Here is a 25,788-nt window from a genome sequence, read left to right on the forward strand (position 1 = left end):
ATGAAATATATAATAAATAAGACCAATAAATAGAGCAATAGAAAAGTGAAGGAGCAGGCGGCAGCAGGCGCTGTCACATGGCGGCCACGAACAGGTGCAGCTGCTGCAGGTGCATTTGGGTTTCGCTGCGGATCAACTCCCACCGCGCGCCGCTAACCTGCAATGCGCAAACGCACGTTAGGCGCCCGTCGGCCGCGGCACTCGAGAGTACTCACCGTGCCGTTGAGAGTCGCGTTGGTCAATCTGCGGTAGTAGCGGCGCAGCTTTTGGGAAAAACAGCTGGGCTTTGCTGGGGAAATCTAAAGAAAAAGAGAAGGAGTGCGTAAACGAGGTTTGTGTATCGAGCGCATATACGGCCCCCTCCGAAAGTATTGGAACGGCGAGGTCAATTCCTTTGTTTTTGTTGCACTCTGAAGACATTTGGGTTCCGGATCAAAAGAGGAATATGAGACAAAGGTTCAGAATTGCAGTGTTTATTTCACGGTATTCACAGCTACATGTGTTAAACAACTTTTGCTGGAAGCCACCCACTTTGCAAGCGAGCAAAAGTGTTGGAACGTGACTGACGGCTGTTTCTAGTTGCTCAGGTGTTTAGGTCTTTTAGATTGGCTGCTTCAACATTAGATAGCGCCTGTTTTTGTCTTTGGGTTTCACCTGTGCAAACTGAATTTGCTGTGAAGCAAACATGAAGACCAGATCGCTACGGGAGAAAAGCAAACCATTTTGAAGCTGAAAATCCAGCAGAGCTATTCGCACAAACATTGGGCATCGCCAATGCAACAATTTGGAAAGAAACTACCGGCGTACCGAGCGACAGACATCGAACGGGTCGGCCGCGGGTCGATGACGGAAACATTGCGGGAGCTGTCGAGAAGCGGTGACATCGCTGCCGACCTCCACGGGGCCGGCCGGGGTGAAGCTATCGCAAGAACAGTGGCTTCCGGAGAAGAAACGTACACGCTGTACCGCAAGATGCAAACCTTCAGCAGAGAGAATCGGAAGGCCAGACGGGATTTTGCGAAGAAGCAGAGATTTATGGACCGATGACGCCGAGATGAACCGTCACCAAAGTGATGGAAAGGCCAAAGAATGGAGAAAGAAAGGATCTGCTTATGGTCCAAAACACACAGGCTCATCTGTCAAGCACGGTGGAGGTCATGTCATGGCTTGGGCTCGCAGAGTTGCTTCTGGAACAGGCTCACTGGTCTTTAGTGATGATGTAACCCATGATGGTAGCGACAGAATGCATTCTGAAGTCTTCAAAAGCCTTTTTGTTTGGAAATTTACAGAAAATCTCATCGGGAGAAACTTCATCATGGGACAAGACGGTGACCCAAAACACACTGCCAACACAACAAAGGACTTCATCAGGGGGGGAAAAGTGGAAGGTCTTAGACTGGCCAAGTCAGTCACAGGACCTTAACCCAATAGAGCATGCATTTTACCTCCATAAGGGCAGACTCAAGGGCGAAACCCCCAGAAACTAACAAGAACTGAAAGAGGCTGCAGTCAAGGCCTAGGAAATCTTTTCCAATGAAGAATGCAACAGTCTGGTGAAGTCAACGGCTCGCCGGCTTGCTGCAGTTATTGCAAGTAAGGCTTGTGCCACCAAATCCGTTCCAATGGTTTTGCTCTCGGGAAAAGTGGGTGGCTTCAAACAAAAGGTGCTCCTTTCACACGTCTCGATGTAAATACGCGAAATAAAAGCTGGAATTCTGAACTTTTGCTCTCATATTCATCTTTTGATCTTCAGTGTACAATAAAAGCAAAGGAATTGACCTTGCCGTTCCGGAGGGGACCCCCTTCGGGACGAGGGTTAGGGTACATACGCAGGCGCTGAGCTCATCCTTCTGCCTGTGCAGGATGTGGAGCAGTTCGTCCACGCGGCCCGCGTGCCAGCCCACGCGGGAGGCGTCCACTTGCAGGTAAACATCCAAAATGTGCCCCAAACTGTCGCGGACGAACGGCAGTTTGCACGGCGCCTGCGGGTCGAAACGTCTGCGCTCGGATTGGCTGATTGGCGAGCAGGACGTGCGGGAGGTCAAAACGTCTCTTACCTGAGACTTCGATGCCAGCCGGTAAAGTTTTCTCGGGAAAGGAAGAGGGAATTCCTCGTCTGTGATGGGACCGCCCTGGAAGGTCATTTCATTAGGGACACAGACATTGGCATCGAGAACCCCCGAGCCCCCGCCCGGACCGGAAGGACGGCGTACTTACCAGGTCCCGCAGCAGAATCAGACACTTGTCGCTCATGTCCGTGTATCGTCTCAGCCAATCGCAGCCGAGGGTGGATGCGAGCGCCCCAAACAGGACCAGGACCGGGACCAGGACCGCCTGTGCACGTGCCAAGCCCAACATGATGATGATGATGATGATGATGCGCCCATATGTCGCTCGTGCTCGACACTTATAAGTTCGTACCGGACGGGAAAAGGAAACCTGGAGCACCAAACATCACAGTTCCCTTTCTACTCTCACTTTCCAAATACACGCACACCTGACTCGACTGGCTTATATGTTTGACTGATCAATAATGATTAGAAGCGCCAACTTTATCTGTACAGCAAACAAATACACAAACAAACCAACAAATAAATGAAGGCACTTGTGCTGATCTGCCCATTAATAAAGTTTGATTGTCCTTAATACAAGGTGCACGTGCGAATGAAAGTGACGTCATGAAAAGGAAACGCAAATGTTTCGTCCGGTTTTCTAATTGGTCTCTCAGGAGGAAAGTCCCTTCACTTTCCTCCTTGTCCCTTTTTTCCCATTCACTTTCACAATCACGGCTGATGACGTCACATTCACGCTCGCTTTGCCCAGTCGAAGAAACCCTTACAATATTTATTGTATTATTCGCTGTCCAATGTTTTGTTTTAGTGTCAATGCCAAAGCGCACAAATAATCTTGCCAAAGTGGTACATGATTTTGTTGGGCATCTATTGCTGGAAAAGCGAAACCTGGTCACGTGATCAAAACGAGACACCTTTGATTGGCTGGTGCTAACGTAGCCGCGAGTTCCTCCTGAAATTAAACCCCGCCTCTTTCCGGAAGCGCGCACCATCTGTTCGCTGGCGAGGAAACTTTTGAATTAAGAGTCGCTGAAAGACGACGAGAAAGAAGGTTTTAATTCTTTTACTTGAGTTTTATTCGCTTGTCGTGTTCCTAACGACACGCCGAAGAAGACATTTTCGTTTCTTTGCCATGGAGGTAGACGTGCTGGACTTTTTGGTTCCTGTGGAGAACAACAAGACTTTGTTCGTGTGGAACATCCAGCCGGACTTCACCGAGGCCCACATCCACGTCAGTACTCACCCGAACAACAACAACAACAACAACAACAACAACTTGTGCATACGTACGCGTGTGTTTGCTAGGCATGTTTATATGTTCGTATGTGTCTGTATATGCGGTGCCGTTTGTACAGCCGCTCACACGGAAAATAACAGCAACATTTTGTCACAGTTAGCTTCAAACAGTGTTGAAAAAAGGGTGAGAATTTTCGACACATTTAGGACAATATTGGTCAACTTTATAGTTCAATCCAAATGTTACATGCTACACCCAAATGTCAAATCTAAAGGTTAAATATATATCTAAATATGAATCTTGAATATTAATGTTAAATATATATATCTATATATATATAGATATATATATCCTTCCATCCATCCTTTTTCACGCGGATCGCGGGCGTGCCGGAGCCCATCCCAGCTGTCATCGGGCAGGAGGCGGGGCACGCCCCGAACCGGTGGCCAGCCAATCGCAGGGCACATACAAACGAACGACCATTCGCACTCACATTCACACCTACGGGCAATTTACGGGGAGAACATGCAAACTCCACCCAGGCGGGGCCGGGGATTGAACCCGGGTCCTCACAACTGTGAGGCAGACGCTCTAACCATGCATTAATTGGAGACTCTTAATTGCCCGTAGGTGTGACTGTGAGTGCAAATGGTCGTTTGTTTGTATGTGCCCTGCGATTGGCTGGCCACCGGTTCGGGGCGTACCCCGCCTCCTGCCCGATGACAGCTGGGATGGGCTCCGGCACGCCCGCGACCCGCGTGAGGAGAAGCGCGACAGAAAATGGATGGATGGACGGATGTTTATATACAGTGTGTGTGTGTATATATATATATATATCATTTAGATATTTAACATTTAGATTTAAGATATCTATTTAGATATATATTTAACATTTAGATTAGAGATTTATGTGTAACATTTCATATTTGGAAAATTCACACCCTTTTTTTTCAAACACATGAAGCCAAATGTGACAAAATGTTGCTGTTATTTTTGGCGTGAGCGGGTTTACAAATGGCAACCCAAATATGTCCGCTGGAAAAAAAGGAATATATTGAAAACAAGGCATTTTGTCTTCTGCAATTAATTAAGGAACTCCTTAATTGATTCTTAAAATAAGATGTTGAGCGAGCAGGTCGGCTAGGGTTCGAAATGAGCTCATCCGAGGGACGCTCAAGGTTCGATGTTTTGGAGACAAAGTTCGAGAGGGCAGACTTGGGCACGTCCGGACGGGAGAGAGAGGGAGAAAAAAGGACGACGAGGACGGAGCGGCCAGGCAAGAGAGCGAGAGGAAGAGGAAGAGCAAAGAGAAGGTTGGCGGATGCGCAGAGGGAAGACATTGGGAGGGCCGCGGGAGAGACGCTGACGTGGGAAACGGAGGCCGCGATGGGGCCACAAGCCCAAAGGAAAGGAAGAAGAGTGGCTCAAAAAAACAAGCTGAAGAATTCGCCAAACAAAAGTCAAAAGTGATGTTTTCACTGGAACTAAGATGAATTGACTGGGTCTGATTTGGGCTTTTTGCAGTGTATTTGTGTGACTTGCGCGTCGCGTGTGTCGTAGGAGCGCTTGCACGCGGTCTTCTCGTCCTTCGGCCCGCTCTACCTGCTGAAGGTGCGCCCAAACGCCGCGCTGAGCACGCCCGGCTTCAACGGCATGGTCAAGTTCTACTCGGCGGCTCAGGCGCGCAAAGCCCAGCGGAACACGGACGGACGCGCCCTCTTCCAGAACACACCCCTCAAGGTGGACACACACACACACACACACATTCTCTTCGTCTCCTTTTTTGTGAGGGAACGCTAAAACGTGTGTGTGTGTGTGTGTGTGTGTGTGGTCAGGTGAGGTTGAGCTCCAAACAGACGCCTCACTTCCTGTCTGGCAACAAGCCTCTGAGCCACGCCCGCTGTGTGGAGTTGGCCAATGAGTGCCTGGGATTCAACGGGTGGACGTGTGACATCATCACAGTAATTTCATTGACGCCTTTGCGGGTCGCGGAGATGCGGCGTGTCACGTGACTCCAGCGCTTCCTGTGGGGCCCGCAGCTGAAGGAGCTTCCCTGCGAGGAGGAGGAGGAGGCGGAAGCGGGCGCCGGCGGGCGTGTGCGTGTGAAGCTGGGCTGCGTGGTGCAGATCTCGTTCCCGCGTCACAGCGTGAGCACGCGAGGAGCCGCCGTGGTCGAGGAGGACGTCGTCGCCGCCGCAGGTCGGTGAGAGCGCACGCGGAGGCGGCGCGTCGCACGTGACGCGCCGCCTCCGCAGACGTCTTACGACGACACGCCGAGTCAGCGATTGGCAACACGGACGCCGGGACTTTTCGCGTGCCCGCCACGGTCGCCGATCTTTCGTTGATCACGGCCGTCGTGTTCCGTTCCACCCCCGCAGTTGCTCAAATTCATTTGTAATAATGTCAATCAGTCAAATGGATGTATTTGGACAGCATTTTTCATACATTAAAATGCAACACAAAGTGCTTTACAGGAATTAAAATGGGAAGAAATATACACGACAAACCACCGCTGTCCGTGTTTCTCAATTGCATGATTATAACGTGGCATTTTTCTCCATAAACACGTTACAAACCTTTTTCGGGGGGAGCGAGAATGGAATTCATGACTTGTTTTCCATTCAATTCAATTGTTTTGAGTCGCGGCGCAATTGTGGAAATGAAAGGTCAGCGGTCACGCGGTCCGAGCGGTTTCGAGTGAGTCGTAGCGGCACAATTGGGACACGACGACAGTTGTGCGAATGCTGCGGGGAGGCGTCGAGCACGTGAACGGCCAGTAGGAATCGCCGAGAGAGCGCCGCCGCCGCCGCCGCCGCAATGAGTGTGATGTGCAAACCTGGCGGCGTGTCACAATGGAATTGTTTCAGAAGCTAACGGCGAGCGGGAAGAAGCTGTCAGAAGGGCCGCTGATTTTAGTGTGCCTCGTTGGATAGCGCCGACCCGAGGGAAGGGGCCGGAAGAGGCGGTGACCGGGATGCGGGGGGCCCAGGAGGATTTTGCGTGCCCTTGTCTTTGTGTTTGCGGTGTGCAAGTCCTCAAGAGCGGGGACGGGGGTACCGACGATCCTCCCGGCAGTCCGAACTGTCCCTTGCAGTCGGATCTTGTAGCGGCGACGATTCAATGACGGCCAGAGGACGCATCCCTGGGTGGCGGGCGTGGATGAGGTGGCGTCCCCCGCCCTCGTCCCGCCCGTCAAGAAGCTGTAGATCCACCGGCAGACGGCAGGCGAGACGCCGAGCTGGAGAAGCTTGGAGGAGAGGAGAGGAGTTCTCGGATGACGGTGTCGAACGCGGAGCTGAAATCCCCCAACAGAAGTTTCGGGATCCTCGCGTAGCTCCCCGCGCCGTCCAGGTGTTCTAGGATGAAGTGCGGACCTGTTTGTTCGGGTCTTGAGTTGGTCCGGCACAAGGCCTTCAAAGGACTTCATGAGCACAGATGCCTGCAGTTATTCAGGCCTGAGATTGCAGGTTTCTTGGGGACTGGGATGAAGCAGCATGGGACTTCGTACATTTCCGAGTGAAAACTGCAGCGAGCCCATCGCCGCAGACCCGATACCTTCGTGTCCTCTTCATGAAGGGTCAAGGTCAGAGGTGGAATGGAGGTTGTCGCTGGTTGGGAGGGTGAAGGATTCAGAATCGTTATGTAACACGAAAATCCAATCCCAAAAAATCCCGTGTACCTAATCAGGTGGCCGTATGTGTGCGCGCAGGTCCTGAGGCGCTGCTGCAGAAGCGCAGCAGGATGCACAAGCTGGTGCGAGACAAAGCGGCGGTCCAGGCCTTCTCCACGGTGGTTCTGGTTCTCCTAGGTCAGCCGGTACCGCTCGCGCCGGCCGGTCGTCGTGGCGATGTCATCCCGGCTAACTCCTGCGCCGACGTGTGTGTGTGTGTTCGTCAGGTGAGGGCAAAGTCACGGTGGAGCCGCGACGCTCGGCGGAACACCTCTTCTCCGAGGAGTCTCGAGGAATCGTCCGGGTCCGGGACCGGGTGAGCGCTTGCGTCTGCTTATTCGACGTCCGCCCGGCCCGACTGATGATGTCATCGTGTCAGGTGGACAACTATCCTGCCAATGAAGACCTCTGGGAACACGAAGACCTGGACCTGACCGTGTGGTAGACCACCACCGGCGCGGCGGGCGTGAACATTTCAGCAACTTGCATAATTGAAGGGGAGTTTTTACCAATTTGAAGCCCTATTTCATTACTCATACCATTTCATTTCGTTTGACAGGAAATGTGTTTGAAACCTAGCGCTCTAATATTATACATACAGTAATTGCAGAATTAAATACAAGTCAAAAGAAGGAATCACTTTCTCCCTCAATTGTGCCACTTGGCCACTAAACAAAACCGATTCATCGAACAGTTGCGGCGCCGACCTGGCCGAGGAAAACGAAGAAAATACAAAGAAATGCCGATTCTCCAAAGTGTCCGACGGGACGGTTGCGTGGCATCATAGCGTGCTCGGGGAGCGTGGGAGCAGATCGGAACGTGCGATTCCATCTTCCAAAAGGAGGAGGAGGAGAAGGAAAACCAACTGAGCTGGTCCTCCCCGTTGCTTTCGCCCTATTTTGACTCATGTCGCGTTAATACAAACGCTAGCCACATTTAAATACAGTAGGGTAGCAGGCCTAAGTCGTCATTTTAGAAATAAAACCTGTAACATTGTGCTACACAGAGGCGAAAAACGACCTCGTCATTCAATTCAAAGGTATTCCACATCAACACATAAATTGTACCGAAAGAAATGTTGCCTGTTGTGGGTTTCAAGGCAAATGTTACCGATTAGCCGATTGGATTCATCCACAAACAAGTTTGACGTCACAAAGTTTATACAAACAACGAGGACGTGTCACGCTCATTAGCTTAGCCGAACGAGTTTCACAAAACAACAAGTTGCAGGGGTCAGAAGCGAGGTCGTCCAAACAACAGACTGCAAGGAACCGCAACATACACACGGAGCAGGGGTCACGACCTTTTTGAAAGGTGCGGAGGAATGCGACGCACACTTCTGAAATCGCACATTTGCTTCAATTACTGACGACTAAATCATCTCATCGCTACAATGCTGACCTTTGAACCTTCTTAAAACATTTAGTCATTCCCCAAATGTACACCAATGCAAATATGATTGAAAAATGCAACACAAGAAAATACATCGAACCGGTGAGCTATTTTTAGAACAGGCCTACTCGTGGTCCACAGGGGCTACCGGGTGCCTGCGGGCACCGTGTCGGTGACCCCCGCTGACTCGAGAGTCCCCCTTTGGGACGGCTGCGGCTGCGGGGCGTTCGGGTTCAGGTCTCGGTCGAGACGCCGTCCCGGCACGCGTGCCGCTCCTCCGCCGCTACGATCCGACCCCGGTGCCGCGCCGCCCGCCACGTGCCGCCGCGCACGAAGAAGCCGCTCTGGGCACAGAAGGTCAGCGGGACGTGAGCAGGAAGATGGGAAGCGAGCGAGGAGCTCGGAGGAGGAGGACCCCCGCCGGCCCCGTGTCCCGGTGTGAGGTTACCTTCCACAGCAGCACGCAGATGAGCGCCAGCAGGCCCAGCCCAGCCAGAACGGACGCCGCAATCATCCACAGGGGGGCGCCGCCGCCCGCCCGCCGCTCCGGGTAGGGATAAGCGTGGACCTCCATCTGCGAACAACAACAGCGCCGCGTCAATGTTGTCGTCGTCGCCGTCGTCGGCTGCAGGGGGCGCTAGTAGCACCTGCGCGCTGAGGGCTTCCGTGTTGCAGGTCCCCAGCCTGAGAGCGGCCCGCCCCCGCAGCAGCACGGCCCTGGCGTCCATGTAGCGCTAACGCACAAATGCACACGCACGGAGGAGTTGCTGCCTTGCTCCACCTGGGGGAGCCGTTTGAGCCTTTCCGCCACATCCTTGATGTCCGACACGCGCTAGATCGTTCCCTAAAATGTCCAATGAAAATCCTTTTGCAGCGAGGCTGAGGTCACGAACGAGCAAACAATTCTTTGGTCATTCTCCAATCGCTAGAATCGGTATAAGCGCAACCCGCTTCCTTTTGGTTCGGGCCAAGGGCGAACGGGACGGGATCCAAGTAACGCTAGGAACATTTTTAGGCTTCGTTCCTGGTTATGTATATCATATCGCGTTCGGAGATACACGTAGTTAACGTTTGTCCGAAAAGACAAGCCATAAAGACAACAAAAAAGTTCTGCTTCAAAGCACCATGTCGTCAAAGTGTATTCGGGAGCGTTAGCGTAGCATACCATACGCAGGAAGTCCGCTCATCTGTTTTCCGGGTTTGGTCACGTGACTTTCCGCATACGGCGGCTTAGCGACCTGACGAGGTTCGCCCAAAATGGCAGTCTGTCAAAATGCTGAGGCCACTTCCGCCCGAGTACAACGTGGCAAGAATGTAGAAAATCAGAAGAGAAGTTGTAGAAGAGGAGTTTTTGGGCCAATAGAAAATCTGGCCACAAATCGCCTTCCGGCTAGCGTCGAACAACGCACCTCGATTATTTCTCAACACGTCTCCTCGACTCTCTTGTTTTGGCGGCCCTTCTCCGATTGGCTGACAAGTTTCAGTTGAAAATATCCACCAATAAGCTTGCGAATGAGCGCCACGTTTCAAGAATCCGCGCAAAAGGAACATTATGGCGGGAAGAGGATTTTTCCTGAGCCTGTTTGTTCTGGGGGATTTCCGAAGTGCTCGTTCCTTCTTTTTTTTTTTTTTTTAGAAAATTCCACAAAGATGGCAGCCACATTGCTACTAGTACGGTCCAGGAGGCCACTCATGCCTACTAGTGTGACTAGTGCAGGACCGTAGTTTCATTCAAAAGTGACACTCATACTGGAAAATGCATTACTAGTGAGAAAGTTGTTCTACTAGTGCGCTTACGATTGAGGACAAAGAGCGTACTAGTAGCTGGATGTCAAGGATATGGAAAAATGCTCAAATGGCTTCTCATCGTGCAAATGTGGAAGAAGAACCTCCAACATGGTGGCCTTCCACAATCGCGCTCGTAACGTCACACTGGCGCCCGTCTTCACGTGCGGCAGCGGACACGTGAAGTGCACGCACTTGGCGCCGCCGTTCACGCAGTCCTGCGTGCACACGCACACACACACAGCTCATAAGTCAAAAGGAAGCGCGTAGTGATTTTGTACGGCGGCGCCCCCTGCTGGTGGTCCTACCAGGACGTAAGACTTGTTGCCGGTCTGCAAGTGACGGACAGGCCCCTCGTCCTTGCTCACTTCCTCCTCCTGCAGCAGACTCTGCCTCTCTCTGGACATCTGTTACACAACGGATGTGTTTGGCGTGTTACACGTTCCACATGTTACATGACGTGATACGTGTGTCTGTACACAGCATAGGGATGTTTGGCGTGTTACGCAATGTGCGTTTGGTGTTACATGTTACATAACGCTGTACATGTGTTTGGTGTGTTCTTGCTGTGTTACGTTACACAACATACATGCGTTGGACATTTTACATGTTATACGTGTGTTTGCTGTGTTACGTTACACGGTTGTTTTCTGTATTACATGTTACGCAAAGCATGTGTTTGCTATGTTGCATGTTACAATCCCAATCCCGTTGTGTTAAACATAATTAAAAACGGAATACAATGATTTGCAAATCGTGTTCGACCTATATTGAATTCAAGACACTCCAAAGACAAGATATTTCAACTTGATTGTTTTGAGCAAACAATCATGAACTTGGAATTGGATGGCTGCAACACGTTCCAAAAAAGTTGGGACAGGCTCATGTTTACCACCGTGTTACGTCACCTTTTCTTTGAACGGCATTCAATAAACGTTTGGGAACGGAGGACGCTAATTGTTGAAGCTCTGTCGGTGGAATTCTTTCCCATTCTTGCTCGACGTACAGCGTCGGCCGTTCAACAGTCCGGGGTCTCCGTGGTCGTATTTGACGCTTCATAATGCGCCACACATTTTCAATGGGAGACTGCAAATCTGGACTGCAGGCAGGCCAGTCTAGTACCCGCACTCTTTTACTACAAAGCCACGCTGTAGTAACACCTGCAGAATGTGGTTCGGCATTGTCTTGCTGAAATAAGATGGGGCGTCCCGGAAAAAGACGTTGCTTGGATGGCAGCGTGTGTTTCTCCAAAACCTGTATGTACCTTTCAGCATTAACAGATGTTCACAGATGTGTAAGTTACCCATGCCATTGGCACTAAGACAGCCTCAGACCATCACAGATGCTGGCTTTTGAACTTTGCGTCCATAACAGTCCGGATGGTTCTTTTCCTCTTTGGCCCGGAGGACACGACGTCCACAATTTCCAAAAACAATTTGAAATGCGGACTCGTCGGATCATAGAACACTTTTCCACTTTGCATCAGTCCATCTTAGATGAGCGGCGTTTCTGGGTGTTGTTGAGAAATGGCTTTTGCTTTGCACAGTAGAGTTTCAAGTTGCACTTCCGAATGTAGCGCCGAACTGTATTTACCGAAAATGGTTATCTGAAGTGTTCCTGACCCCGCGGGGTGATATCCTTTATACATTGATGTCGGTTTTTGACGCAGTGGCGCCCGAGGGATCGAAGGTCACGGGCATTCAATGTGGGTTTTCGGCCTCGCCGCTTCCGTGCAGTGATTTCTCCAGATTCTCTGAACCTTTTGGTGGTGATATGGACCGTAGGTGACGAAATCCCTCAATTCCTTGCAATTGTACGTTGAGGAACATTGTCCTTCAACTGTTGGACTGTTTTCTCACGCACTTGTTGACAAAGAGGTGAACAAGTGCGCCCCATCTTTGCTTGTGAATGACCGAGCAATTCTTTTCTAGCCAATCGCGGCAGCCACCGGTTCCCGATGAGCCTGTTCACCTGTGGGATGTTCCAAACGCGTGTTTGATGAGCATCTGGCTTTTTTGCCACCTGTCCCAGCTTTTTTGGAACGTGTTGCAGCCATCAAATTCGAAGTGAATGCATTACATGTTACGAAACGTGCGTTTGGCATGTTTGGTGTGAGTAATAAGAAATAAAACCAATCCGTTCATTTTCAACAGCGCTTATCCCGTTGAGGGTCGCGGGGCGCCGCAGCCTATCGCAGCCGACTTCGGGCGAAAGGCGGACTACGCCCCGAACTGGTCGCCAGTCAGTCACAGGGCACATTCGCACTCACGTTCGCAGCGTCACTGAGTGGGAACTGGACCCACGCTGCCCGCACCAAAGTCAGGCGAGTGCATCGCTACACCATCAGTGACCATAAATAAAACCATACATGATTTAGTTATTTTATTCTCATGATTTTTTTACCTCTACGAAAGTTTGGAAAACACGCTGGAGCAATACGTGTTAAGACCCCCCCCTGTTTGAGTTGAGGCATCGCCACGGTTACTGACCTTCAGGCGCAGAGGGTTGACCACATTGCCGGGCGGGACACATCGCGATTCCGCGCTTCCGTTCAGCGAGATCTCCGTCAGGTAGAGCAGCCGCTTCCCGTCGGACGACTCGCTCGGCCAATTGAACGCCAGCTCCGGGTCGCCTCGGCAACTCCCGCCCAAGTGCACCTGCCGGACGGGGGCGCCGCTCACACCGCGGAATCTCCGACACAAGTCAACGCGGACTCGGGCCGGGATTCCGATCTCCGATATCGAGCCCTTCGCGAGTCGTTGACTGCCGGCCGTTTGAATGGTTAACAAAAAAGAGTCGAATTTTCTTTTCAGATTGATCTTTCCCTCTTTTAGTCATCAGCAGTAGACCATGGGCTGGTTTCGCCCAAAACACCCGTTTCTGACCCAAAAGTGGAGAAAACGAGCTCGTCGTGAAATGGGACTTTGATGCTTTTATTTTGCTTTTGTGACACCTCAAACTATAAAGCAACAAAAATAGGTTGGCTTGTGATTGCAAAATCTTTTTTTTTTTACAGCTAACCCTAACCAACTAAAAAAGGCCCCGTGAGCGCCGCTGACTCTTCGCATGGCCCGAGTTGAACGTCGGTGGCTTGATGACATGCCGTTCAACAACCGCAACATGTACTCAGTTTCTAGCACACATAAACACACTTCCGGGGAGCGTCGGGTGTCCGCACTTGTCCGACGTCCGACGTGTCGAATCTGTGTTTTCTTGGTCTTCTATTCTAAAGCCGTAGTAGTAATAAGGCATCACACCTACATAGCGCTTTTGTCGACACTCAACGACGCTTTACTATTGCACGCGTTATTCATTCACAGCCGTCCCGGGGCAGTCTGACAGAAGCCCCTCCGACGAGGCCCGCCGCCGAACGTCGGACCGCATTCGTCCGTGGCCGATGCGGGTTAAGCGTCTCGCCCGGCGACGCGACGGCGACGTGCGCTCGAACCGGTGACCCCGCGGTTTGAGGGCGTTCTCCGTGCGCCCGCTGTGCCGATCTCAAATCCGAAGCCATGCGACGCCGCCATCCGGAGGAATCTGTTCGTCATTACGCTTGTGTAGAAGGTGGAATTTCACAGACGAGCCGGGCGAGGCGCGGTTCCACGCCTGCCCGTTGAAAAATGGACTTGACAAACATCGGTGGCAGTCGGCGATTGGATTGCAGTTGAATAGAAACGTCCGCGGCAGTCAATGGGTTTTCATTTGACTGACGAGTGAACGACGTACAGCAGATAGGCCGCCATATAAAAATGCGTATCTCGTGATTAGGGAACAGGGAACGAGCGAGTGATCGCGAAGGCAGATTTTCAGGGGACCTTTTACGGAACTAGCTAGGCCCCGATATAGCGGGTTAGGGAGCGTCGGTAACACGGCTTGGGCCTGACCTGGAAGGTGAAGATGAGCAGAGGGCCCACGTCCTCCGTCGTCCTCATGGCCGACTCGCCCCCCGCCGCGTGACCGCCGAAGGGGACGGGGCCCGGTTGACGGGTCCTGTCACGAGCAGGAAGAGGGTAAGGCTGAGATGGGTTCCCTGAGGGGCCCCTGAGGTGCTGTACTCACAAGGTGAGGGACATGTCCACAGAATAGTTGATCATCAAGGAGAGCGAGACTGGAGACAAGTCCGTCTGCTCGCTGAGCCTGGACATGTTGCACACAAAAGTTAAAGCATCCGTCCGTCCGTCCGTCCGTCCATCCATCCATTTTCTGTCGCGCTTCTCCTCACGCGGGTCGCGGGCGTGCCGGAGCCCATCCCAGCTGTCATCGGGCAGGAGGCGGGGTACGCCCCGAACCGGTGGCCAGCCAATCGCAGGGCACATACAAACAAACGACCATTCGCACTCACAGTCACACCTACGGGCAATTTAGAGTCTCCAATTCACGCATGTTTTTGGGATGCGGGAGGAAAGCGGAGTGCCCGGCGAAAAGCCACGCAGGCACGGGGAGAACATGCGAACTCCGCACAGGCGGAGCCGGGGATCGAACCCCGCACCTCAGAACTGTGAGGCGGACGCTCTATCCAGCCGCCAGTTAAAGCAGGCCTTCTCGAAATGTTGTGGTCCAGGGATCCCCCTCATAATCTTAACCGCAAACAAACAGCTACCTAAACTTAGTCGAGGGATTTTTGAATTTGTCCGTATTTCAACCTAAATACGCTTTAACAGAAGAAAGCTTAACCAAATGAATCCGTCCATCCATTTTCTAAAGCGATTATCCTCATTGCAATCGCAGGTGAGGTGGATCCTATCCCAGCGGACTTGAGGCGGGGGGGCGGGGCACACCCCGGAACGGTCGGCAGCCAATTGCAGTTTCTGTGCGAACGCGGTGTTCAATGTGAGCGAGCGAGCGAGTGAGTGAGCATGTGTCCTACGTAGACATCTGCAGCAGCGTCTCCACCTCCAAAGTGTCCCAGCTGATCTCTGCAGGCTCAAAAATGATCCACACTTCGACCTGGAAGGTAGCCCGCATTAGATCCACCGCGGCACGAACAAGGAACAGAAAACAAAGAATGAGGAACAAACAAAACCACAAAAACAAAGAACTAAGATCAAGGAGAAAGAACAAGGACCAAACAACAAGGACTGGAAAATAAAGAAAAAGGACGAAAAAGGGGAACCAAAGACCAAGGAAACGAGACCAATGAAAAGTTCCGTACCGTCTGGTTACTTTTGAAAGGGTTTCCCAGCTCACACAGAACCACGAAACCTTCCACGGAACATTGGACTTTCTGGATGCCACTCTGAAAGGAGCAAAGAGACCAGAAGCTCTGAGCACGCCGAGTCCAAGTACCCTTGCAGACAAGTCCAGGTCAAGTCCAAGTCTTATTCCAAACAGAGCCATATCAGGTCCAGATGTGGTCAATGTCAGCGCCGGGTCTGGTCCAAGTTAAATCCAAGTCACATTACAGACAAGTCCATATCGGAACTTGAACTATTGAACTCCTTGTCGGCACCTTAGTCCGGACTCCGGAGTAGACCAGTGCCGGCGGGACCGTGACGTTAAGCAGGGCCGAGTGAGCGTCCTCCTCTGTGTTGCTGACGTCGACCCGCAGCAGAAGACGGTCCGCGCCGCCCCCGTAGGACCACACCTGACGGCCAGACCGCCTGGAAAATACCCGGCCTGTCAGTCGAGGTCTGCCCCGAACCGCTGCGGCGGTCTCCAGACGTACGTGCTCAGCGGCCGCCGCCTGGCGTCGGTGAAGTGAGCTGCCATCTGCAGGTTACTGTGGCAACGGTTATCGGAACCGCACGCCTTCTGGATGTGCACCTGAGGAACAAATGCGACAAGTTTCTTCCTACTTCTTCACTTGTTTGCTGAGAATGGTGAGAAGTACCCTCACCCAAATGCGCACAAGAGGGCTAATGGAAAACGCAAAAGCAAAAGCAAAAGCAAAAGCAAAAGCAAAAGCTAGCAACGGGTCAACGCTTCCCAACCTGATATGACCTGGAAGCAGGCAGGCCCAGGTCGAGCGCTCGCAAGAAAGGCCATAAAACCTTATCGGGCCCTCAGGACTGTCAGCGCAGAATGACAAAGCGCTTGTCGTCTTTGGGTGACCCCCGCAGGGTAGTAGCCTGAAGTGCGGGCACGTGGCTGTAATTGTTGCCTCTTGAAACGCCAACACGCCCATAAAAGGTTCTCACCTGAGTCCTGACTGGTCGGGATCTGCGGCTCAGCACCGGGAAGGACGCCAGGTCCTGGAGGGGGTCTTGGTTCTTGGGCATCTTCTGCTGCACAGACGCGTTCAGCGAGAACACCAACGCAGCCACGTGGTCTCGTACGGGAGTCTGACGCAAAGTCCGAAAATCGGTCAACGTGTTCTGGAGGCCACGCCCATTTCCCGTCCCAGTCCCAAAGTTCTCACCGGCAGTCCGACGATCAGAGTTCTGCAACGCCGCTGCGGAACCAGCATGGAGCCCGAGTACGCGCTCTGGCCATTGCCACGGAAACGCAAGCGGGGCTTCGGGGTGCCGACGTCGGCAGCCACGCTGAACCGGACGGCTGACGGACGTAACAAACAAACAAACAAACAAACAAACAAACAGGAAACGCGGGCAGCGTTTACGACTTGTGCTCGGTACGTGTCTTTTTTTGGGTCCAAATTGGAGCGACATACGTGCCGATTGGTCAACGGGACAAACACACAAACTCCACTAAATGGAAACTGGAGTCAGAGCTCCTCACATCACTCGCTAACTAGGCCACGCCCCCTTTCAAGGCACACTGTTGGACCACTGTGTGTGTGAGACTCTTGGCTTCACTACTTTATAAAGCACTTTGTCTTGACATTCTCTTTTATTTCTTATTTTATTTTATTTTGTAGACTTTATTGCTATTTTAACAGCAAAAATGTTTTGTTTTGTTTTTGGGATTGGAATCCGCAGTAATTGCGTTTCAAAAATGTATTTGCTGGAAACTTGTCAAAACCACCAGTATGCGTGATTAGGATTCCCACTTAGTTTCTAGGCAGGACACGCCCCGCCGCAACGTGAGCGTGCCCAATCCTCTCGGAGCCTAACCCGCATCCCGGCCACCGGCTCTTCCGGCTCCTTCCCTCAGGTCGGCGCTACCGATCGATGCGAACTCGAACTAGCAGACGTTCCGACAGCGTCTTCCCTGACCTCCAATCCCATTGCAACATGCTGCCAATTTTTGTTTTGACTTGAGTTTGTTGTCACATTTGCGTGTGGCCATTTATACGTGACTCGTGCACTCACTGTCACTGTCGTCGGCTCGCCACGCTGCACTATTTGCATATCTGTTGTTGACCAACACTGGCCATCACGCCAGAGTCGCATCTGCCCCACTTGCACACTGACTCAGGAGTATCTGCAACATTTGCACAATGGACATTGTCCCAGATGATCGCGCTACTCGTCACTTTAAAGCGCATCCACTCCTTGAAGTCTCGGCGCCCTTTGCGCAACGCTCACGGCGCCGGACTATTGCAATATGAGTCATTCCGACTGCTCCGAGTGCTCGAGGACTCGGCATCTTTTTGCACAATTGTCAACCAAATAAATAAATGTACCGACATCGTTGCTGACCAGATAACGAGCAACCCCTTATTGCTCAGTGACTGTTTTTTGTTGTTGTTAACGTCTTTGTGTCCCAAAAGCGTTCTCTGTCAACTGAGCGTCTGTTGTCGTACTCGACGACCGGAGACCAATTCCTTGTGTGTTTTTGGGACATACTCGGCAAATAAAGAGGATTCTGATTCTGATGATTGGCTCTTGCGTCACAGGGAGGGCAGGCTACGCAGATGGAACAAGATGCAACAAGACCACAAGCATGTATCGCATTTTGACATCACAAGACATTTGACATTTGGTTTGGTTAAAGGCTAAGGTTGAGTTTTAGGGCGGTTTAGGATGGGTTGGGGTTAGGGTTAGGGTTACGGTTAACGCCGGCAAATTTAAATCACAAATTTCAGGAGGGCGTGTTCTACTGGGATACAGCAGCCAATCAGTGTCCTGGAGCCAGTCACATTGGAGCAGGGCGTGTCCAATAATCCAATCCAATCCAATAATCCTGCGGCTAATAACGCCAGCAGTACTAGTGCACGCGCGCCAGTGTGTGCGTTTGTGTTTGATAGCAAAAGTGTGACCTTGATTCTGATTGGTCCAATGAGCAAAACAAGGTTGCAAAGCCCCCGTGTTTGTGCTATTTACGATACACACGGGACACAACAAGAACAAGAGGACACTTTGATGGGTGTGTCCGAGTTGATTAATAGCTAACTTTAATTGGCAGCTTCATCCTGTCAATCCATCAATCGGCCGAGCTGATTATCTTAAAAGAAAAAAAACCAAGATGGCCGATAGACGAATATCGCCGCGAAGCTGGTTTTGGTGTGTGCGCGCGCCTCTGCGGTCGACTCACTGATGTTGTCTCGCTGGCGCGTGTCACCGGTGCTCCACGTGTACGAGAAACACACCTCCACCTCAATACTGACACACGCACACGCAGTTAGCATGTTGTTAGCGTGTTAGCCGGCATCGGAGTGGAGTCCTCTCACCAAAAGTCGCAAGTGTTGGGCTTCACGATATTTGGGGACACTCTGATGGTTTTGTTGAGGTGGATCACCGGACGAGACCTGCACGCACAATCGGCACAAGTCATTAGTGCAATGCTCCGAAGCCCGCTTACCATTCACGACTACGCTGGAGCAATACATGCTAACTCGTATTTGTCAATTATTAAAGTTTTGCCTTACAAGCAGCACTACTAGTACGCCAAAGTTGTCCGACTAGTGAGGACAAAGAGCGTACGAGCTCAGCTTCATCCTTTCTAGCATTCATTCAATAACGCAGATATCCAGCTTGCGGTTCGTGTACTAGTACACTATATGTCCTGAGTAGTCGGACAATTCGGCACACGAGTTGAATGACTGCATCTTAGTAGTTTGTTCCGCGACTAGTGCCTCTTTTGGCCTACCGCTACCCAATTCAACCTTACTCGTAAATTACTGCGCTGAACTGGTAACACTTCTAGTAGCCATGTGTCACGCACTAGTAGCCTCCTTATCGGTGCATGCTCAAAAAGCTCGATACAGAGCTGTTTGAGCATTTACTGCACATCCCATAAATGCTGAAAGGGCCTTTCGAGAATCGAGAAGAGGTCGCGTCATGCTGGCGGTCAAAGGTCCGTTCATCAAAGCAATACAGTTCAATAGATGCTACCAATCTATTCTACTACTAATCGATTCGATTCACTAGTCTACTAATCAATATCATTCAATCAAATCAAATGATTAGCGATGACTAAAGCACGTCGCGACACGTTGAAAGCGTCCGATGGCGAAACAGGAAGTGTGCGCGCGCGCCTCAGCAGGACAGCGGTGTCGTCCAGCGAGCCGACCAGAAGGTCTGGATGTCGGTTCCCGTCCACGTCCAGTCCGCCGGACAACGAGAACCCGAAAGTGGACAAGCGAGGGGACAGACTGCTTCCGCTGATCACCTGCAGGGGGAGCCGAAGCGCAGTCACACAGTGTAGGTATGCGTGTGTCTGCGTTTCTGCGCCTGCGCCTGCGCGTGCGCTCGGGTGAGGCACCTGGCTGGGTTGGCTGGAGACACCGGTGCTGCTCCCGCTCCAGATCATCACACTTCCCGTTCCATGAAACGGAGCGCCCACCGCAAAGTCTGCAACAGGGGTCACGACATCACACGGTCACGTGACATCACACAGTCGCATCACGCGCCGAGATGACCTTCCCTGACCCTGGAAGCCGTCTCCGTCGAGGTCGCCGGCGTGTGCGACGGCCATTCCGAACGCCGAAGCCCGCGGCCCCTTCAGCGCCAACGTGGGCGTCGAGCGGAAGCGCCCCCCCGCGTTCATGTACACGTAAACCGCCCCGCCCACTTCCTGCTGCCGCCGGAAGTAAAAAGGCGCGCCCACCAGCAGGTCGTGCCACCTAGGGGTGACGCGTAGTGAGACGCGGCGACGCATGAGGGCGCAGACTCGCCTACCCGTCGTTGTCCAGGTCCGCGGCAGCCACGGCGTTCCCGAAGTACGAGCCCGTCTGCTCTCCTCGCAGCGTCTGCCGGATGGCCAGCCCGGCGCCGGCATCTTTGACCGCTAGGAGCACAGAACCGCGGGCGTCCTCTTTGGTGTCCTTCGGAGCGCCTGCTTAGGGGAACACCTTTCAATTTACGCTACTTGTTCCTCATGTCCAGCTTCGGGTCCATGTACTAGTACGCGCTTTGTCCTAACGAGCAGGGCTGATTCTAGGATCAGAAGCACCCCCAAAGATGGGCTGGAAACAATAAATTGGTTGACTACTGAGTCACTATTAAGACAGTCCAGCGCACTAGAGCCCAAGTCGTTCTACCAGTGCGACGTGGTTGGATCTGCTTGGATGGTTGGCGGTGGTCAGAGGGCCTGCAGGTGCAGAACGCCGGCCACGCTTCTGTCAGACTGCCCCCTGCAGTGCAGCTGTGGCCACGCAAGTAGCTTACTACCACTAGGGTGTGACTGTGGAGTGAATGAATGAATATTGTGTGCAACTGTGATGCATCTTTGAGTGCACACAAAAGCACTATATATATATATCCATCCATCCATCCATTTTCTGTCGCGCTTCTCCTCACCCGGGTCGCGGGCGTGCCGCAGCCCATCCCAGCTGTCATCGGGCAGGAGGCGGGGTACGCCCCGAACCGGTTGCCAGCCAATCGCAGGGCACATACAAACGAACGACCATTCGCACTCACAGTCACACCTACGGGCAATTTAGAGTTTTCAATCGACCTAGCATGCATGTTTTTGGGATGTGGGAGGAAACCGGAGTGCCCGGAGAGAATCCACGCAGGCACGGGGAGAACATGCAAACTCCACACAGGCGGGGCCCGGGATTGAACCCCGACCTCAGAACTGTGAGGCAGACGCTCTAACCAGTCGGTCACCGTGAAAACAGAATACAATGATTTGGAAATCATGTTCGACCTATATTGAATTGAAGACAGTCCAAAGACAAGATATTTCATGTTCAAACTGATCAACTTGATTGTTTTGAGCAAATAATCATGAATTTAGAATTGTATGGCTGCAACACGTTCCAAAAGAGCTGGGACAGGCTCGTGTTTACCACCGTGTTACATCACCTTTTCTTTGAACGACATTCACCAAACGTTTGGGAACGGAGGACGCTAATTGTTGAAGCTTTGTCGGCGGAATTCTTTCCCATTCTTGCTCGATGTACAGCTTCAGCCGTTCAACAGTCCGGGGTCTCCGTGGTCGTATTTTACCCTTCATAATGTGCCACACATTTTCAAATGGGAGACGGGTCTGGACTGCAGGCAGGCCAGTCTAGTACCCGCACTCTTTTACTACCAAGCCACGCTGTTGTAACACGTGCAGAATGTGGTTTGGCATTGTCTTGCTGAAATAAGCATGAAAAAGACGTCGCTTGGATGGCAGCATATGTTTCTCTAAAACCTGTATGTACCTTTCAGCATTAATGGTGCCTTCACAGATGTGTAACTTACCCATGCCATTGGCACTAACACCGCCCCATACCATCACAGATGCTGGCTTTTGAACTTTGCGTCCATAACAGTCCGGATGGTTCTTTTCCTCTTTGGCCCGGAGGACACGACGTCCACAATTTCCAAAAACAATTTGAAATGCGGACTCGTCGGACCACAGAACACTTTTCCACTTTGCGTCGGTCCATCTTAGATGAGCTCGGGCCCAGAGAAGCCGGCGGCGTTTCTGAGTGTTGTTGATAAATGGCTTTTGCTTTGCATAGTAGAGTTTCAAGTTGCACTTATGGATGTAGCACCGAACTGTATTTACCGAAAATGGTTATCTGAAGTGTTCCTGAGCCCACGCGGTGGTATCCTGTACACATTGATGTCGGTTTTTGATGAAGTGCCGCCCGAGGGATCGAAGGTCACGGGCATTCAATGTCGGTTTTCGGCCTCGCCGCTTCCATGCAGTGATTTCTCCAGATTCTCTGAACCTTTTGATGATATTCTGGACCGGAGATGATGAAATTCCTTGCAATTGTACGTTGAGGAACATTGTCCTTCAACTGTTGGACTGTTTTCTCACGCACTTGTTGACAAAGAGGTGAACAAGTGCGCCGCATCTTTGCTTGTGAATGACCGAGCAATTCTTTTCTAGCCAATCGCGGCAGCCACCTGTTCCCGATGAGCCTGTTCACCTGTGGGATGTTCCAAACACGTGTTTGATGAGCGTTCCTCAACTTTCTCACTTTTTTTGCCACCTGTGCCAGCTTTTGTGGAACCTGTTGCAGCCATAAAATTCTAAGTTCATGATTATTTGCTCAAAACAATCCAGTTTATCAGTTTGAACATGAAATATCTTGTCTTTGTAGTGTATTCAATTCAATATAGGTTGAACATGATTTGCAAATCATTGTATTCTGTTTTTCTTTTTCTTTAACACAACGTCCCAACTTCATTGGAATTGGGGTACATATGTATGTATATATATATATATATATATATATATATATATACACTGAATTTTCTTACTACACTGTCGTGAGGACAAATAGCTACTCATCCACGAACCTGCAGCTGGAAGGATGTGAAAGATATGCTCAAACAGATTTCCACACCTGTTCCTCAACTCAAACAATCAATAAATACGTCGATACAGCTATCAGCTGATTGGATGGACACAAAGGAAGTAATCACCTGTTACTATGGTGACGTCATCCTGAGAGAGAAGACCAGCAGCCTGAATGACTGAATAGCCTGCACACGCGCACACACACACGCACACACACCACACACACACACACACACATACTAGAAGTTAGCATGTAACCATCCAATTAGCATGTAGCCGAGCTGTTTGTATGTAGCTTAGTTGTTAACACATTGCTGTTAGCACATAGCCTAGATGTTAGCATGTAGCCTTGATGTTTATCTGTAGCCTAGCTGTTAACACATATCTCTTAGCATTGAACCTAGCTGTGTAGCACGTAGCTTAGATGTTAGCATGTAACTTTGCTGTTTGTTAGCTACTAGCTATTAGGATGTACTGTACCCGTGCTGTTTTTAGAACATAACCTAGCTGTTAGCACATAGCGTAGCTGTTCGCACGTACTACGTAGTGTTGAGAGGGTCACTGACCTAAGTAGATGTTCCTGCGCTGCAGGTTTGGGAAGGAACTCCTCCTGGTGTCAAAGATGACGCGAGGATTGGTCCAGGTCACGTGGACGTTTCCTTCATCAAAGAAATGGTGGAGAAGAAGGACGAGGACAAGTCAAAGGAGAAGAAACACAAGATGAAGGACTCATACCTTGCCATTGGTAACTTCCTGGCGATCCGATGATGATGTCATGCCGAAAGATGGCGGCAGACATTCCCGAGTTACACATGACCTCTCTGCTCACGTCCCCCAGGTGACTGCATGCACACACGCACCTAACGGTGAGTGGGCGGAGCCTGATAACTTTACACCGTGTGCCCCGCTCCCCTGCATACCTGCACACCTGCTCAAGGGACCGCCACTGGTCGTCTGCGCCATCGTGGCGCCGGTCGTCGCCGCGGATATAACAGCGACCGATCATGTGTCTGAGCTTGGACGCACCGTAAACCTTCACAAAGCGATGACCGCACGCCTGCGGGGCCACGGTTTGCACGTTAGCATGTTAGCTCGACAACTCCACACGTAGGTGCTTGTAAGCTCATTTTCTCGCTCCGATACCGACATTATTTCCGTTTGTCAGGTACTCGTGAAGGCTGCCGATACCAGCCACCGATACTTAAAGCAAAAAAATCTGACATGGAGTAAGTCCTCCTTGCCAGAAGTTGGTGCTGTACTGCGGTGTACTGCCTTAAATTGGGATGTCATCAATGACACCTGGACTCACCAGGACCCGCCCCCCGGGTGGCCCTTGACTGGCCAGCGACACGCCCAACCACATGTCCTCAACCAGGTCCTCGGACGGGTCCAAGTCTGCAACGCACCAATCACAAGGGAGGAGGAAGGGGGAGGGGTGTGGCCCGTTTCTACTGTTGGTTATGGCTTCACCCGGAAACAGGAAGTACTTTCAAAGTGCGCTCTCTGACTGCCCGAAAAGAAGGCTGGCCTCACCTTGCTTCATGAGCGATAGCCTCCTGCAATCCGATTGGTTGGCAGTTATCGGGCAGCTGTAGACGCCCCCGGTTCGATTGGCCGGGACATCGGGCTCCGCCCTCTCTCTGGGAGCTCCGACCAATAGGCTTTGAAGACCATAGATGACGCGACACATAGGCGATGCGTCGCTTTTCAGTGTGTGTGTGTGTGTGTGAGTGTGTGCACCGGTGTGTCTGTGTACAAAGAGAAGGTCAAAGATCAGAGGGTACTCACAGGTGCGTGTGTGACTTGAGGTCAAGATGCAAAGCGACGGAAAGTCCAAACAAAGTTCCGTCTGCTCCCGTCTTCAGCAGCGGGAAGCGCGTGTCCACGTTGGACGCCGCACACGCTAATACACACGTGCTCAACAACAAACTCACGCATGTCGCCATGGAGACGCTCCCACACACAAACATGCCCTGAAAGACAAAACCACACACGCATTAACACACGTGTTACAAAATGAATAAAACAAGTCATGTGAAAACAAAACAAAAAGTGTGCAAAGCCCAACTCCAGTGAAGTTGGCACATTGTCCATCCATCCATTTTCAACACCGCTTGCTTATCCCGGTTAGGATCCCAGCTGACTTCGGGCAAAAGGCGGACTACGCCCTGAACCGGTCGCCTGTCAGCGGCAGGGCACATATAGACACGGACAACCGTTCGCACCCGCGTTCACGCCGTCACTGAGTGGGAACTGAACCCACGCTGCCCGCACCAAAGTCAGCCGAGTGTACCACTACACCATCTGTGACTGAGTTGGCACGTGTAAAACCTAAATAAAAACAAAATACAACCAGCGCTGCGAGCAGCTATAATCGGGCCCGTTGGGGTACTGGCAGTTTGAGGTCCTGGCAGGTCGGGGTATTGGCACGAGGAAGTAAGGGCCGCAAATTTCCCCCGGGCAGTAGGTTGGACACCACGCTGTTGGACAAGTGCAAAGGTGTGGCCCATATCGAGTAAATGTGGGCAACGCAAAAATGGAGGATGACATGCCAATGGCCCCCAGGCCACAGGTTTGACACCACTGCTGCAAAAGTCGGAACCATGCAAATGTTGCGAAAAGGTCCGGCCGCACAAAATGGGAGGACTGGCTGCAAATGGCCCCTGGGCGATAGGTTGAACACCGCCGCTGTCAAAAGCGCAAAGCCGTGTGAAAGGTTATATTTTGCGAAAATGGGGGATGGCCCCCAAACGGCCATTATATACTAAATGGCTTTTATACTAAGTCCGTGTTCGAGAGTCACTCTCTGGAGGTTGAAGCAGCCCAAAACAGTAATGGGAACATTCCATGCCGTAAAAAGCTTACTTGTAACAAACCGGTTAATACAAACACGGGACAAAAGTGGGAATAGGAGCAGGTCAATAAAAAAGAACGCGTAACACGATAGGAAATAGGAACACTTAATAATGACAAATGGATGGAACTTGAACACATCGTAATAAAACATCAGCATGGCACATAAAGACAATAACGTGAGAAACAAAAAAAAATGCAACATAAAAACGAGAACAAACAAGTATTCAAACAGTAACGTGGCACGT

General features: G+C 51.4%; 3 protein-coding genes across 9 annotated transcripts in view; 1 reads left to right on the forward strand and 2 right to left on the reverse strand.

The window, feature by feature from the left end:
* On the reverse strand, window positions 1-2,413 carry ifnphi1 (interferon phi 1). Its single transcript, XM_061750258.1, has 5 exons — window positions 2,218-2,413; window positions 2,058-2,132; window positions 1,830-1,982; window positions 216-299; window positions 1-157 (listed from the first exon to the last, which is right to left on the reverse strand). The coding sequence occupies exons 1-5, from the start codon at window positions 2,356-2,358 to the stop codon at window positions 74-76; spliced, it is 537 nt and encodes a 178-aa protein (XP_061606242.1). The 5' UTR covers window positions 2,359-2,413; the 3' UTR covers window positions 1-73.
* On the forward strand, window positions 2,381-8,455 carry rdm1 (RAD52 motif containing 1). 3 transcript variants are annotated; one of them, XM_061750248.1, is made up of 7 exons: window positions 2,381-3,303; window positions 4,870-5,049; window positions 5,145-5,270; window positions 5,349-5,508; window positions 7,019-7,117; window positions 7,207-7,295; window positions 7,359-8,455. In XM_061750248.1, exons 1-7 carry the CDS (start codon window positions 3,205-3,207, stop codon window positions 7,422-7,424), a joined length of 819 nt encoding a protein of 272 aa, XP_061606232.1. In that variant the 5' UTR covers window positions 2,381-3,204; the 3' UTR covers window positions 7,425-8,455. The 3 variants fall into 3 exon arrangements, with proteins under 3 accessions (XP_061606232.1, XP_061606231.1, XP_061606233.1); XM_061750247.1 differs by having other exon boundaries at window positions 7,207-8,455; XM_061750249.1 differs by lacking the exons at window positions 7,019-7,117; window positions 7,207-7,295; window positions 7,359-8,455 and adding an exon at window positions 5,565-5,803.
* Window positions 8,122-25,788, reverse strand: part of LOC133466481 (integrin alpha-3-like) — a 23,249-nt gene continuing 5,582 nt past the window's right edge. For 2 of the 5 annotated variants that reach the window (XM_061750237.1, XM_061750240.1), the window contains 27 exons: window positions 24,476-24,660; window positions 24,221-24,348; window positions 23,997-24,082; window positions 23,608-23,744; window positions 23,423-23,529; window positions 23,254-23,346; window positions 22,813-22,872; window positions 20,119-20,278; window positions 19,870-20,063; window positions 19,703-19,791; window positions 19,476-19,609; window positions 18,669-18,746; window positions 18,533-18,600; window positions 16,515-16,651; window positions 16,294-16,437; window positions 15,822-15,919; window positions 15,606-15,756; window positions 15,309-15,392; window positions 15,024-15,103; window positions 14,216-14,293; window positions 14,041-14,146; window positions 12,646-12,813; window positions 10,465-10,563; window positions 10,261-10,374; window positions 9,019-9,105; window positions 8,820-8,945; window positions 8,122-8,715 (listed from right to left, as the gene is read on the reverse strand). In XM_061750237.1, the coding sequence (XP_061606221.1) occupies window positions 8,605-8,715; window positions 8,820-8,945; window positions 9,019-9,105; window positions 10,261-10,374; window positions 10,465-10,563; window positions 12,646-12,813; window positions 14,041-14,146; window positions 14,216-14,293; window positions 15,024-15,103; window positions 15,309-15,392; window positions 15,606-15,756; window positions 15,822-15,919; window positions 16,294-16,437; window positions 16,515-16,651; window positions 18,533-18,600; window positions 18,669-18,746; window positions 19,476-19,609; window positions 19,703-19,791; window positions 19,870-20,063; window positions 20,119-20,278; window positions 22,813-22,872; window positions 23,254-23,346; window positions 23,423-23,529; window positions 23,608-23,744; window positions 23,997-24,082; window positions 24,221-24,348; window positions 24,476-24,660 (3,102 nt within the window). In that variant the 3' untranslated portion in view covers window positions 8,122-8,604. Of the gene's footprint in view, window positions 8,716-8,819; window positions 8,946-9,018; window positions 9,216-10,260; window positions 10,375-10,464; window positions 10,564-12,645; window positions 12,814-14,040; window positions 14,147-14,215; window positions 14,294-15,023; window positions 15,104-15,308; window positions 15,393-15,605; window positions 15,757-15,821; window positions 15,920-16,293; window positions 16,438-16,514; window positions 16,652-18,532; window positions 18,601-18,668; window positions 18,747-19,475; window positions 19,610-19,702; window positions 19,792-19,869; window positions 20,064-20,118; window positions 20,279-22,812; window positions 22,873-23,253; window positions 23,347-23,422; window positions 23,530-23,607; window positions 23,745-23,996; window positions 24,083-24,220; window positions 24,349-24,475; window positions 24,661-25,788 lie in introns of those variants that run through there. The other 3 variants (XM_061750238.1, XR_009784946.1, XM_061750239.1) reach the window with 3 other exon arrangements.

This window comes from Phyllopteryx taeniolatus, chromosome 16 (assembly GCF_024500385.1).
Source record: "Phyllopteryx taeniolatus isolate TA_2022b chromosome 16, UOR_Ptae_1.2, whole genome shotgun sequence".
NCBI lineage: Eukaryota > Metazoa > Chordata > Actinopteri > Syngnathiformes > Syngnathidae > Phyllopteryx > Phyllopteryx taeniolatus.